The 13,786-nt window shown below is 34.4% G+C and overlaps 1 protein-coding gene across 1 annotated transcript; it reads left to right on the top strand.

Moving 5' to 3' along the window:
• Window positions 1-72: 72 nt before the first annotated feature.
• Window positions 73-8,862, top strand: LOC105347363 (AN1-type zinc finger protein 4). Its single transcript, XM_011456411.4, has 7 exons — window positions 73-440; window positions 1,317-1,460; window positions 1,836-2,025; window positions 4,388-4,529; window positions 4,621-5,631; window positions 6,071-6,219; window positions 6,456-8,862. Exons 1-7 carry the CDS (start codon window positions 338-340, stop codon window positions 6,589-6,591), a joined length of 1,875 nt encoding a protein of 624 aa, XP_011454713.3. The 5' UTR covers window positions 73-337; the 3' UTR covers window positions 6,592-8,862.
• Window positions 8,863-13,786: the final 4,924 nt, after the last annotated feature.

Here is a 13,786-nt window from a genome sequence, read left to right on the forward strand (position 1 = left end):
TCGTCACAGGATAAATTGTTGTCAGTAACTACAACATACGGGCACTTAAAAAGACCTCGAATTCCTGTGTAGAAAATTTTGCCACCATCTTTGTGAATCATAGGGCAGTGTTTATGAGTTATATGGGAGTGACAATGCTTTGTTCTGTGATGAAATAAATAACGACATCTTGAGCGCTGAGGTACTAAGGGCTCTTGAAAGATGTTTAATTAACTAAAATGGCAATTACTTGAATATAATTTGGAAAAGCAATCGTTGTTTTGGTCATTGAGGGTACCCATTTCTCCGGAGTCTGTGATATATCTTAGTTGTGTTGGGCCTCAGAAAATTAGCTGAAATGGAATTATACATTGAAACATTAACAGGAACCTTCTTTGAGCTGCGAGTGTCACCATTTGAAACAATTATGTCTGTAAAGGCAAAGATTCAAAGACTTGAAGGTAAAGCTGTGCCACTGGGACTATGTCAATAATGTCTAAATACAAATTGATCAAACTTTTGCTTTCTATTATGTCAACAGGATGAAGTAGACCAAGTAAATAATTGAGATGTATGGAAAATTTAAGCTATTGTGAAAGCCCCATTGTCTGGTTAGGGAAAGTGTCCTTGACCCCTATACGAATACACAAAACTGGTCATTTAAAATGACTTTATCACACCTTCAAGTATAATGGGTTAAACACTTTACAGCACAGTATAATATATTGATGTAACAAAATACTAAATGAATAAATAAGATATTATACAGTAAAAACTGTGAAGATTTAATACATGTCGATGCATAAACTTCGAAGTAAGACACATGAACCTTTATGTAAAATTGTATCCAAATTATAATTGCAAACCTTAATGATCATGGGACACAATGAAAGATTTGATATGAATTTGTTTTCAGTAAGTAAAGAAATAACTTCCTTTTTTTACACCCAACATTCCAATCTATTAATCACAAAAATGCTAATTACTAAGTAATTATTACTAATATAATTACTAATAATAATAGTAATTTATGTATAGAAATAAAATGACACAAATACAAATAATCATCATGCTGGTCATTTAAATAACTTGGGAAAGAAAAGCAAATAAGTCCATTGTAGTACTGGATGCATGTTATATAATTTTCATTTAAAATTTTGCAGTTCTAGTGAAACAGAACATATTACAACAATACATTATACTATGATTTTTGTTTAATTTGTGTAATTATTTTTTTTGGGGGGGGGGGCATTCTGCTAGCTTTAGATCAAGTTTTAGTACAACACAACAATTGAACACAAATGCATATATTTTTATATTTTATTTTTTCCTCCCAGGAATTCCTATAGGGCAGCAGCATTTAATATGGCAGTCCATTGAGCTTGAGGATGATTACTGTCTTCATGACTACAGCATTCATGATGGTGCAACCTTGAAATTGGTCTTAGCCATGCGTGGGGGTCCAATTAATACCCGGAGAAGTAAGTTTCTTCAAGTTGATCAAGGAAATTATTTCCATTATGCATGCATATTTAATTATCACACAAAAAGTACAGACTACTAAAGGTGAAAGTTTTTGTTCAGAATTGTTGAGTCGAAACCATCGCCATATGTATTGACCAAATCTTAAGAGTGTCGATACTGCAATCTTTGTCTCCATATAATTTTTGTCAAATCACATTGGTAAGGAATTGGCCTTAACAAAATTTCGTTTAAAGAAATAAATTAAAAAAAACTGCTTTAGATTAACTCTTGAATTTTTAGAGGAGTGAGAAAAATTCCTTGATGTTCCTTTTTTTTTTTAAAGAAATTGAAAACAGAAAATATACATTATATGGAGCTTTTTTGTTTTATAGTTCCTATGGAAGATCCTACCCTCAGGGAAATGGCAGAATATGTTGAGGCAAACCGAGATGAAATTTGGGAGAAAATTCCTGGAAACCGGCAGGTCACATTACTGGTTTTCAGAGAAGGGGACCAGTTGAACTTTTTCCGAGTGGTTGATCGAGGGGATGGTACACTTACTCCCCTCTCCGAATCCTTGAGGTGAGGCTTTATTTGTGCTCATGTACATTTACGGAAATTGTCCATCAGCAGCAAAAACTATTTACTGGTGCAATTCAGGGGGTTCAAAGTTTGTGATGCGTGGGTTTTTTCCTTTCATCTTTGTGTCTTTCTCTTTTTATTTGTGACCTAATTTCACCACGAGCTTTTGTTTCATAAAGTAAACCACAACAGAGCTTTCAGTCAGGCCCAATCTAACACCATAGTACTTTTTTTATTATAACTAGGGTACTTGTATAACATTTTGGGTTTTAGGTTTTTCATTAATGACAGTATCTAAGACTTCCATGAACATTACTTTAGAGTTCATGTTGCTTCTATGTTTTGTGTATTGTTATTAGGATTTTCACCTCATGTAATTGGGAGAATGCCTTTAGGGTGTCAATAAAGATTTAAATTTAATATGAAAGTTCAGTGTGGGGGAAAAAAACTAGTCCTTCATTGAATATTGGTCTGTTGTTTTTCTTTTTCTGCCCTTGTTATTTATGTTTCATGTTTGTTGTTTGTCTTGGGGAACTCTTAATCTGGATGTTGATCGAAGGTTCATGTCTTTATTTTATTTTTGAAATGTCAAAAATTGTATATATATCTTATATATCATGCAGTCAGGGTTGTCTCTAAAAATTAAAGTAGAAGGAAGAAATGAAAAAGAAATGGAAGAAGGGGGACCAGGGGGTCTTGCTTCTGGCCACATTGTGTTTGAAATGCAATAACAGCTGGGAAATAAAGGCATTTTAGGCGTGGAAATTCCCCGCCTCCAGGGTCTTAGAGACAACCCTGTGAAGTCATATAACCCCTAGGACAGTTAGTAACTTGCTTGGAGTTTTAGATTTGTTGGTTATGTTGCATTGTGTGGACATAGACTCAGTTAAGAGACCTAGCTTTACATAGAGATAACAAGAAACTATTATATGATGTAAGGGGGGGGGGGATGAGTAGTGAACCTGTACACCCATCAAACAGCCCACCAGTCAATGAAGGACAAATCCAAGACATGGATATTATGTAACTCCTAGAATGGAAATGTAGGCTAGTTCTGTCTGTAAACAAGATAATTACAGGGACTTTTGAAGACAGGACCATAGCCTATATATGTGATATCTTGAAAAGATGGCAATAGACATGAAACTGTTATAAGCTTTAGGTAGAGATTGTTATGTATAATGTTTCAAATCTCGCTGCAAGAATTCCTTATCTATAATTTGAATATTGTAACACAGTTGCATAAACACATTAAACCTCAGTATGTGTATAACTCTAATTTGATCACCCAAAGTTTGTGTACAAATAATTAGAGCAAATTTTGTTCTTGATATTTTTATTAAAAGATTTACAAATGAAAGCACTAGTATAGTTACGCAATAAGAATATTTCTCTTATTAATTTTAGAAAAAAACTGTTCAATTTGCACACCCGTCTGACAAGAAATGCTGGCTTTAGTTAATGGTTTAGGTGTGGGGATTACATAGATCGAGGCAAAACATATTATCAATAAACATTATCAACTCTTCTGTGGAGCAAAAAGTAGTACATTCATTTGACAGTCAACATATTTTCCCTGACAAAAGAACCATTCAAAAAGTCCGCATTGGCAGAGATACTAAAGCACGCACAATACCCAGGTACAAACAAAGCTGTAAGTGTGATCCCAGAACGGTCCCACACATAGGTTTACAGGTATATACCCAGAGGTAGATTGACAGGCCAATTATTTAAATTAGCCAGTCAGAAGTAGGTCGTTACTTGCACAGCTCTGCTTAGCATAGATGTTGATTGAATGGGTTTAAAGCTCTGCGTGTGTTTTGTGCCAAACAGAAAATGTGAAGGATGATATGGAACAGGGCATTGTGAGAGGTTTACCTGTGTGGTTCAGGGAGAAGACAGTGATAGTGATGGACAAGATTTCAGTCTGCTTGTAGAGTAAATTTGACTTAATGGAATAAAATCACTTTTTACGAAATGAAAATGAAAATGCCGCATGGAGCTGTCCCAATGTTGGTAAAAAAAATCAACATGTAGGTGGAATTATTTTTTACATGAATAACTGTTATTCCTTCATATAAAAGTGTAGCAAAACAGTAAAGCTACTTTTTCAATGAACTTGCTAAATAAAGCAAATACAAGTTAGTCAATTTGGGGTTACTGTTTACAATTTTTCCCTCATATTTCCGCCTAGTTGTAGGAATTTTCTGGAAGTTTTTAAAAAATAATATTGAAAAAATCTGTATCGTTTAGATTTTATCCTTCGTAGACAGATTTTAATGTTGTTATTTTAATATAAAGAATTAGTTATATCTAAATGATAAGGAATATGTCATGTCTTATTTGTCTCTATTGTTACCAGTGGAGCCTCCATGTACAACTTTGACGACCAAGAGGAGGAAGAAGAGGCTCCTCCAAAGGAGAAACTGGAGGAGAACGAACAACTCAAGGAGAAGATGAAGCAGCTGCGTGGGAAAATGGAGAAACTGACTCTCACCAAAAAGGTCTGTACAGGAAGCCTAGCTGTGCAAGAACTCAAATTACTTTTTTATCAGCAACATTTATAACTTGTTATCTTCTATTGACAAATTTCAGCCCAAGAAAAAAGTTCCCCGTCCACCATCTTCAGAACATTCCAGCTGTAGCCGCGGTGCTAGACGTCGACAGATCCCGGGCTCCGGGAGGACTCTAACTCACAACCTCAACAGAAACCTGTGTCTGCCACCGGTTGGCCATCATTCAGCCTACTCGCCGGAGGAGCAGCCAGCAGCCATTGAAATCAGCAACAAGGATGAAATGATCTCTGGTGGTGTTATGGGTCAGAACATGGCTGCTAGCCTCAACCATAACCTAGGAAGTGGTCTGTTAAATTATAACGAACTTGAAACTACTTCTGATCACAATACAAGCCATAGTGCCAAATCAGCCCGAAGTCGAAGTCGCCAGATGATGGTGGAGAATACCGAACTCAGTGCAAGCCGACTAGGTATTTTGTCCAGTGTTAAGGAGGACAGTGCTATTGTACATGAATCTGAACTGGCTGCCGAGTGGAGGGAGGGAATGAAGATGACTAAGGGAGAGGATAGTGAGAATGTTAAAACTGATTTACTTGGTTCAAATACATGTACCCCATCCTCCAAGTTGAGAGACTTGCATAGACTAAGCAGTTTACAGGACACTGTCACCAAAAAGAAAGATGTAACTCTGGAAAACTACAAGGATACTCTTCAGCCTCCTTCTACTTCCAAATCGAAACAAAAAATGAAAGGAGATCTCACAATAGAAAACCTAAAGGAAGTCCTGGGTCGTCCCCCAACAACCTCCAAGGACGTGACCTTGGAGAGTCTCCAAGAATCCTTGGGGAGACCCACCACCTCATCTCGCTTCAAGGGCTTGGACCGAAGAAAGGAGTTCACCCTGGAAAGCCTGAGCACGAGCGAGGCTCGTGCTATGTCGGGACTATTGAGACAAGCATCCTTGGAAAAAATAGGATCTTCTCGTATTGGCAACTTTGCGCCCAGTGGTAGTAAATCACGCTTAGGAAATTATGCTCTCGGGAATACGAGTCAGGAAGGGAGAATTATTTCTCCGGAGGAACGATTATTGGTAGGTGTTTTGTGTGTTTTGTGTGTTTTGATTAAGGTTGTGGATAAAAGCAATCATTCATTTGTAATTGTGATAGAGACATGAAATGTGAAAAGGAAAAAAGTGTCAAAAGAAACTGAATTCATGGGTGTTTGGAATGCAATAAAAAAATATATGGTTGCTATAAATCATGAATTTGAATGAATGAAATGCTTTTGATTATAAAACTGACTGCAAAACCTCTTAAAAACCCTTTTGCACACATTAAGTCTGCAGCCATGCTCATTTTCAGTAAAAGCATGTTTAAATTTGATGTATGCTATTAAAAGTTTTTCTGTTTTGATTTTAATTTAATGTTAACCAATATGAATTTGAGATAATTTGTTTTCGTGTTGTTTTTAAGTTGAATATAATTATAACTGGATAGTGCAGATTTCAAGTAGAGTATATTATCTTGTAGTCTGCCCATCTCCAGAGGGTAAATAGTCGGGATGGAAGAATGCTGTCACCCTCTCACCGACTGCCCCCAGTCAAGTCCAAAAAGAAGGCTACCAAGCGGTGCTTTGTTTGTGGCAAGAAAACAGGCCTTGCTACTAGCTATATGTGCAGGTACCGTAGTTTTTTTTCAAACTTGTCTTACCATCAGTGGCAATTTATTTTGAACAGGATCTTAATTTAATTGTGGATAGTTTGAATATATTAACTGTGACAATCTTGTGTTGATGAATGTAAATGTTAAAAAATAAACTATGCAATTCAGTATGTATACATGAATATGAATGCCTTATCAATACATGTAGTGTAAGTGAATGTATAGTAGTCTTTTGAATCTTTTCATTATCTAGATGTGGAAACAATTTTTGTGCCTCGCATAGGTATGCCGAGTCTCACGATTGCACGTTTGATTATAAAACGGAAGGACGCAAGCTGTTGGAACAAAGTAATCCCGTTGTTAGTGCTTCTAAGTTACCCAAAATCTAACTCAGGAACCTGGCATTAGGATAATGGCTGTGAACTGTGTGTCTGGGTGTTTTTGTGTGTGCTCTTTGTCCAGAAGAAAACTCTGTGAAATTCACATGATATTCTGTGTAGAATGTCATTAGGATTACAATTTTACGTTAATATTGTTATTCTTTTTTTTTTATATATATGTATAAGTAGTTGAAGTGCATTTGATTTCGTTTAACATCATAGTTTTATTATTTTTTTCTTGAGATATATTCATCAAATTTACTGGTTGTAATTTTTTTCCAGTGCTAAGTTTATTAGTTTTTGGGGTTTCTGCATTTATACATTGCCTTATATAACTTTTTTTATATGACTAATGTATTAAAAATTCTGTATTACTGGACCAAAGTTTGGACTGTCAGTTTCTGTATATTAAACATACGTCTGTATCTAGTGTAGAATCTATGGGCAATGTTCCTAATTGAAATTATGCAGTCAATTCTGAACAACAAAACTATTTCATATTGATTACACAGGTTAACAATGGCGGGTGCATGATTTATCTGTATTATTTAAAGTCACGCTTTTTTAGGCTGGTTCATCTGAATTAGCCTCACCTTTTGGTTCCACTGTCAAATCTTATTTTTGTTTGTTCAATATTTGTGATTTTACTTTATCGTATGAGTATTGATTTGTAAAACTACTTCCCTTCTTGATAAGGAAAAACAAGTTTTATTTCTTAAGGTCTAGTCCAATCCGAGAATATGATGCTGAGTAAGTAAGGGAATGCCTTTGTTTATTGCACTCCAGATTTGTGATAAAAACATTTCCGGAAGTCTTTCATTTTGATAGTTTTTGAGTGGGGGTGCCATTTCCGTTTGATTTTTGCTTAGAATATCTGTCTGCCTATGTGTAACCTAATCATAAAGGGGTGCATCCAGTTTGTTAGATTTTTGCTCTCTGAATCGTCTTGAAATGCAAGCATTGAGTAAAAATGTTCAACTATTCTATGTAAACTATAATCTTCATTATACGAGCACTTGTTAATGACAATGACCTTTTGGTTTTCACTTCTGTTTTCAAAAGCAAGGATTATTCATTATTGCATATTTTTTTTTCAAGTTTGGACATAAGATTCTACCATTATTTCAAGGTTTTATTTGACCAAAATGAATCCTTTGGCAACTGAATGAGGAACAGGTTGTAAAACCTAAATAGATAGAGCTGAGTACAGGGATAAGTATATTGTATATACTTGTATATACTAAGTATATAGGATAAGTATAAGTAAAACTTGGTCAATTTCGACCTTGCACTTCAAAATGATTAAACAAGTAAATTCTGTTTGATCATTTGATGATGCAGGGATTAAATGTTTGATTAACCAATCAAATGATACTAACCCATCTCCCAGTAGCCCTATATCCTGTGTGGTCCTAAATTGTCTCGTTTTACCCTATTACCCTTTTTTCGAAATGAGCCTACAATGGTAAAACATGTAGGTTTCATGAAAATAGACATAGACTCAGCAAAATCAAAGTTCAGAATCCATATCAAGAGTGGGGTTCTTTTCTGTTTCTTGTAGAGGGTATCCACATCTGTGATATACATTATGTTCTTATTTGAAGTATAACCTAAGCATTCTTGAGTATCTGAAAAGTATGAATTTCAAAAAAATTATTTTTTTTTCATTTAGATATGAAAATTTCTGTATAACCTAAGCATTCTTAAGTATCTGAAAAGTATGAATTTCAAAAAAATTATTTTTTTTTCATTTAGATATGAAAATTTCTGTTTCTATATTTTTATTCTGCTTTGTTCTACGTGGTATAAGCACTCCACCCTTGATCAGATACTGATTGTGGACTTTTTGAAATGCAAGAAGTGTGCAACAGCACTCACCTTAAGTCTATGTTTGTGAAGTGGTAACTATTTTGACCAAGTTTACGAGTTGCCTTGAAATGATCGTAGAATGTGAGAAACACAAATACTCAAAACATACATTTCTTCTCTTTACATTTTTATTACACCACATGTAATCATGGCATACCTTGTTATTTTGTATCTCCTAAATAAGGACTAGAAATTTTGTTCGACCAGTTTTCTGTTGATGGTATGTAGCTACGGAGAATGACGATTTACTTCCCATTTTACGGGAAGAATTTTGTTAGCACCAATGTTTATTGAATAACCATTTAATACATGTTTGTTTGTTTGCATATATTGTTATATGCATTTGGTGTATATTGTGCACAGTTAATGAGTGTGAATAATAATGAAAATAATAAAAACTTTCAAAGAATATTGATTTTACTGTTCAAGCTGTAAAGCCACAAAAACTCTGATGGCTTAATCCATTTCCCCTCATGAAATTATTTCTATAATTCCTATAGCAAACCCATGAAAATTAATCCCCTTGAATTCGCCATTTCACAGTATTGATTGTGATGCAGAAAAGCCGGTGTTAGAAATCTCTTGGGCTTTCATGGGGTTGAGAAATTTGGGGTACACTGGGTTCTATTGTTTTGTAGATTTAAGAACCATTTCCAGTCATTCTATTAGTTTTAGAATTGAGATAATATGCTCTAGTTTATCTACAATACAAATGAATGTGATATTTACAAGGCTTAAAAAATCAATAATCTGAACTATGGAAAGGAGAAAAAATGTCGTGAAACAAGTCTTAAAGATGCACAGAATTTGAAACTTCCAAAGGGTGTATTTTTGCACTGGTAGTGCCTTTTTCTTATATTTAGTTCTAGTTTTGATTCACACAAAAATAAATTGAGAAAAAACTGACAAATTCAAAATTTTATTATAAAGATAAAATGTATACACAACATCTGAAGAAAATACTTCATATCTATGCGTGTACATGAGTTTTTGATAGGTATGGGAAATGGTATCAAGGGAGAAAACTCATAACGGCAATTTTTTTTTTACCACAACAAACATTTTCATTGAAACAACGTATATAAATTTTATGTACTCGGCATGTAATAAAGATTGCAGGAAAGTTGATCAATGGTATATTAAAATTTTATATATTTTTTTTATATTTCTTCCTCACGCTCTCAATTGTGGGTTATCTTTTAGACCGATCGGTCGAGTACTGAATTTGTATGCTATATAGATGACCTGAGTTCGAAACTTTTAGCAAGCCAATCATTCTATTAGTGTCATGCAAAGTAAGAATTTATTAGAAAAACTTATAATATATATTTATGCTCATCTGTATAACCTCATTTTGGAGGTTTTACCCAATGAATCTGGAACAATAATGACATGTATTACTTATAAGCAAAATTCTTTTTGGTGTTTTGTAAGTCAAGAAACAATTTTCATTCAAATTGTAAAAAAAAAAAAATTGGCTTTGACTACCAAAAACGCATTTTTTTTTTACCTTTTTTTTAAATTTGAAATTCAAAAACAATAGGGAGGTTAAATCAAATAAACAGAGGCCCATGGGCCCAATAGATCACCAGAGTATTCTACACAGCCCTGTAATGGGTCCATAGAAAAACATACTGGCCTATGAATTGTAAAGTTAGATGCATCGTTTGAAAGATGTGTCGCTAGGGCATGGAGATTAAATACTGTATTCAGGCTACTGTACCATTTGAAAAACAGTGAGTGGAGGGGGGGGGGGCTTTGGGGTTGTTGTCGTAATACTGTAGGAGCATCGTCAAAACGGTCTTAAAACGTGAATGAAAATACATGTATAAGGGTGAGATATGTAATTTTGGCTGCAATTCATATGCAAACAAATTGCATAAACAGTGCAACTATGCAGTAGATTATTTTCATTCGAATAATCAAAACAAATAATAAAACTAGACCCATAATTGGCAAATTTCGTAGTTTTCACAAACACGTATAACTTTATTAATAATTGTCAAGCTTTTTTCTTTTATTTTTGCACTATAACATTTATTATTTTTTTTAATGTAGGAATACATTGGAAAAAATTAAAACCCCTTCAGATAACGACCAACAATAAATTATGATATGTTCATACCCTGTACACGATGTTCCGTTAGCGCACTCTAGATCGTTTGAGACCATGCTATAATGCTGAGAAAAAAACTATTTAGAAATAAAACAAAGTACGAAGTATAAATGTATATTCTTGTAAACGTGCTATAGAGTGCAGTTGTTCTATATTACACGTACTGACGCACGTCATCTCTATCATATAACCCGGGGATTTGACAGGCCTGTACGCTCTTGTACATTAAAAAAAACACTACTATGGTATGGCGCGATCATAAAATAAACACCTAGCTATAACAGCATGTATAGCTGTATTTCCCAATTTGACGAATATGTGCGCAAATTTTCATAATTGCATGGTTTAAAAGTCATTAGTTGAAGCACAAAAGCAATGGAAGAAATCCATCAAGTGGTGTAAGGGAAGTAACTCTAAATCGATAAATTTTTGTTACACTTTCGACGTGTGGTTTTTTTTTTTTTTTCATTTTTCCGACTTTCTGTTTCTTTCTAACCAAGAAGATGGACGTGTAAAATGCCTATATTTTCTTTATCTTTTGTTAAAATACTCTCAACTAAATATAGTTAGAAACTTTCTTTAATGTATATGTTACATTAAAAGATTTCTAAACTTAACTATATAATATATTATTCTTCATTGTTATAGTTGAGTTTAGAAAACTTTGATTTTAAACTTTTAATGTAACATACATAATTTTGAACCTAGGCTAATACAACACAACATAATGTTTACGATGTACTGAGTATTTGTTTTCTTTAAGATTTAGCAATAATTCAAAGTCTATCACCGGAAATGTTCACGTCACCAATGCCAGTGGCGTAGCTACCATGTATGCTTATATGCCTGAGCATGCACATCGTTTGGGGGAAAAGGAAGAAACTCAGTAAAAAAAAAATAAAGAAAAAAATTAACAAAAAGAATTCAAGTATTGTAATAATCTTAAAAGGTCCATACTTATATTTATTCCATCAACCCGTCAACCGGTCATCGACAAATTCATCAATGCTAAACAAAGATGTCTTACCAAATATAGACACGCAATGTGGCCTTACAGAACAATATTAAAAAGAAACAGTACACAACGCATGTACCTAATAAAGGAAATATTTATTTTGCATTTGAACTTAGTTTTACACATTATTTTAAATTTCCCCCATAGAATATCACAGCTTTATTGAGATATTCATTACAGTAAACTAGGTGAAAATGTACTTAAGATTAAAAGCTCTAAGTGGGTCAGAAAACAAACGTCAAAAGTTTTTTCCTCTTTTAGCTTTTAAGAAGTTTTTTGATTTTATTTTATGCCTAAACTATACCCAAAACAATTTTAACTGCCTAAAAATGTGCTTAAATAGTGAGCATTCCTTTCAATTTCTGCGATGATTTTTAGTGTTAAAAATCGTCAGAATCCATGAGCTTCCGGGGCCTTCGCCCCCTGGGCCCCCACCAGGCTTCGCCCTGGACCCACTTGGGGCCTCTTGGTGGCCCCCAGACCCCCTGCTATTTTAAGCATGCACTTCGTTTTTGGTCTAGCTACGCCACTGAATGCGCTGTATTTCTTTCAACTATCACTACTCGAGTTTACCTCCCAATCCCCAATTTCTTAAGAGAACCCATTTATTAATATCTAATCGAATCAAACTGAGTTACCAGTGGTGCCCTTCTCCCCTAGGGTAAAATTTACGCTTCGCTCCCTCCGCCCCCTTCTTTACCGCGTCAATTTTACGGTCACGATCACGATTTTGGTCAAATTTTATTTTTCTGATTTTTTTTTATTTATTATGCTTTATTTCCAATGACCAAATGAAATTTGAGAGTCAGTAGAGAAGTTATAAGCAAGATACAGGGCTCACAATTTTTTGTCATGTAAACAAAGCTCGTGGCTGATTTTGTTGCTTAGCTCTATATACCGGTAAAAGTTGTTTTTCAAGCTGGTTTTTCCATCTTTTCTATTCATTTTAAGGATAAAAAAAATGATCTTAACGTTTATCACATTCATTTTAGGTCTAAAACTTGAATTTTCACCTCAACATTCAAAATGTAAGCAAAAATTTTGTTTACGTAGCAAAGAATTGTAAGCTCTGCTCAATCAATGACACTCAAATTTTGGTTGCTTATTAAAAATGCCTTACTGAAGCAATGTAAACATTAAAATTAGGAAAACAATTTTTGACCAAAATCGTGACCATGCCCCTTTAATATGATCTAACTATTACTTATTCTTAGATATGTTCATATGTTAATTATGTTGCTTTCCTGACCCCTGTTCAATTCTCGAGCCTTTCCGACAAGCGGAAAAGTGTAACGGATATTACAAATCTCCCTGTCTTGAATTTATATATTTCTGCCATTCAGCTTTTAACGCTATCATTTTAATTCGCGATTTGCCATTGATAAACTTGCCTACGAAAACTTATTTTCGCTACCGAGGCTTTAAAGAAGAGGCCCGGAGCCACATCGCTCACCTGAGAACCCTATTCAAATAATCAGCTTTATCTAGTTAAATACAAAATTTCTTGTCCATTAAGTAGAGTAAGTCGTGTTTGAAAAGATTTTCTAATTTTTCTCCGTATATTCTTATATAAAACAACATATTAATCGCCCTTTGTTGTATCAGTGATCGTTGTTTCAATGATATAAATTGAAAACTATATCTAATTTTTAGTCGGGGAGAACTTATGCTAAATCCTCGGCGTCGGCGTTTGGACCTGGATAAAGTTTCTGGAGTAGGTCCTGTATCTTATTCATTACTTGTCCTATCCTCACCAAACTTACATGGATGGTGAATATATCCTACTTATGGACGTAATAGACTTGGATGCTGAATCCAAGTCAGGAATTTCAGATGCTGAAGGAGGCTTTGGAGCAGGTGCCCTTTTATTCACCAAACTTGCATGGATGGTGTGTCCTATAATACTTATCCGCTTGACAGTTTTGAATGCTGAATCTGAGCCATAGGTTTCCGATTTTGAATGAGGTTGGGTTTTTTTTGGAGCTGTTTAATGTTTTTGGAGCAGGTGTCCGCCCTTGATAGACAAATCTTGGTTATTATTGGTTCAATATTTACGTAATTTAGATGCATCTTGTGATACTGATCACTCCACAGGCGTGAATGCTGAATCTGAACCATAGGTTTGGGATGCTGGAGGAAATAAAGTTTTTTGGAGCAGGTCAGATGTTTATATAAATAATAGTACTAATTCAAACTTGCATGGT

Source organism: Magallana gigas, chromosome 7, assembly GCF_963853765.1.
Source record: "Magallana gigas chromosome 7, xbMagGiga1.1, whole genome shotgun sequence".
Taxonomy (NCBI): Eukaryota; Metazoa; Mollusca; class Bivalvia; order Ostreida; family Ostreidae; genus Magallana; species Magallana gigas.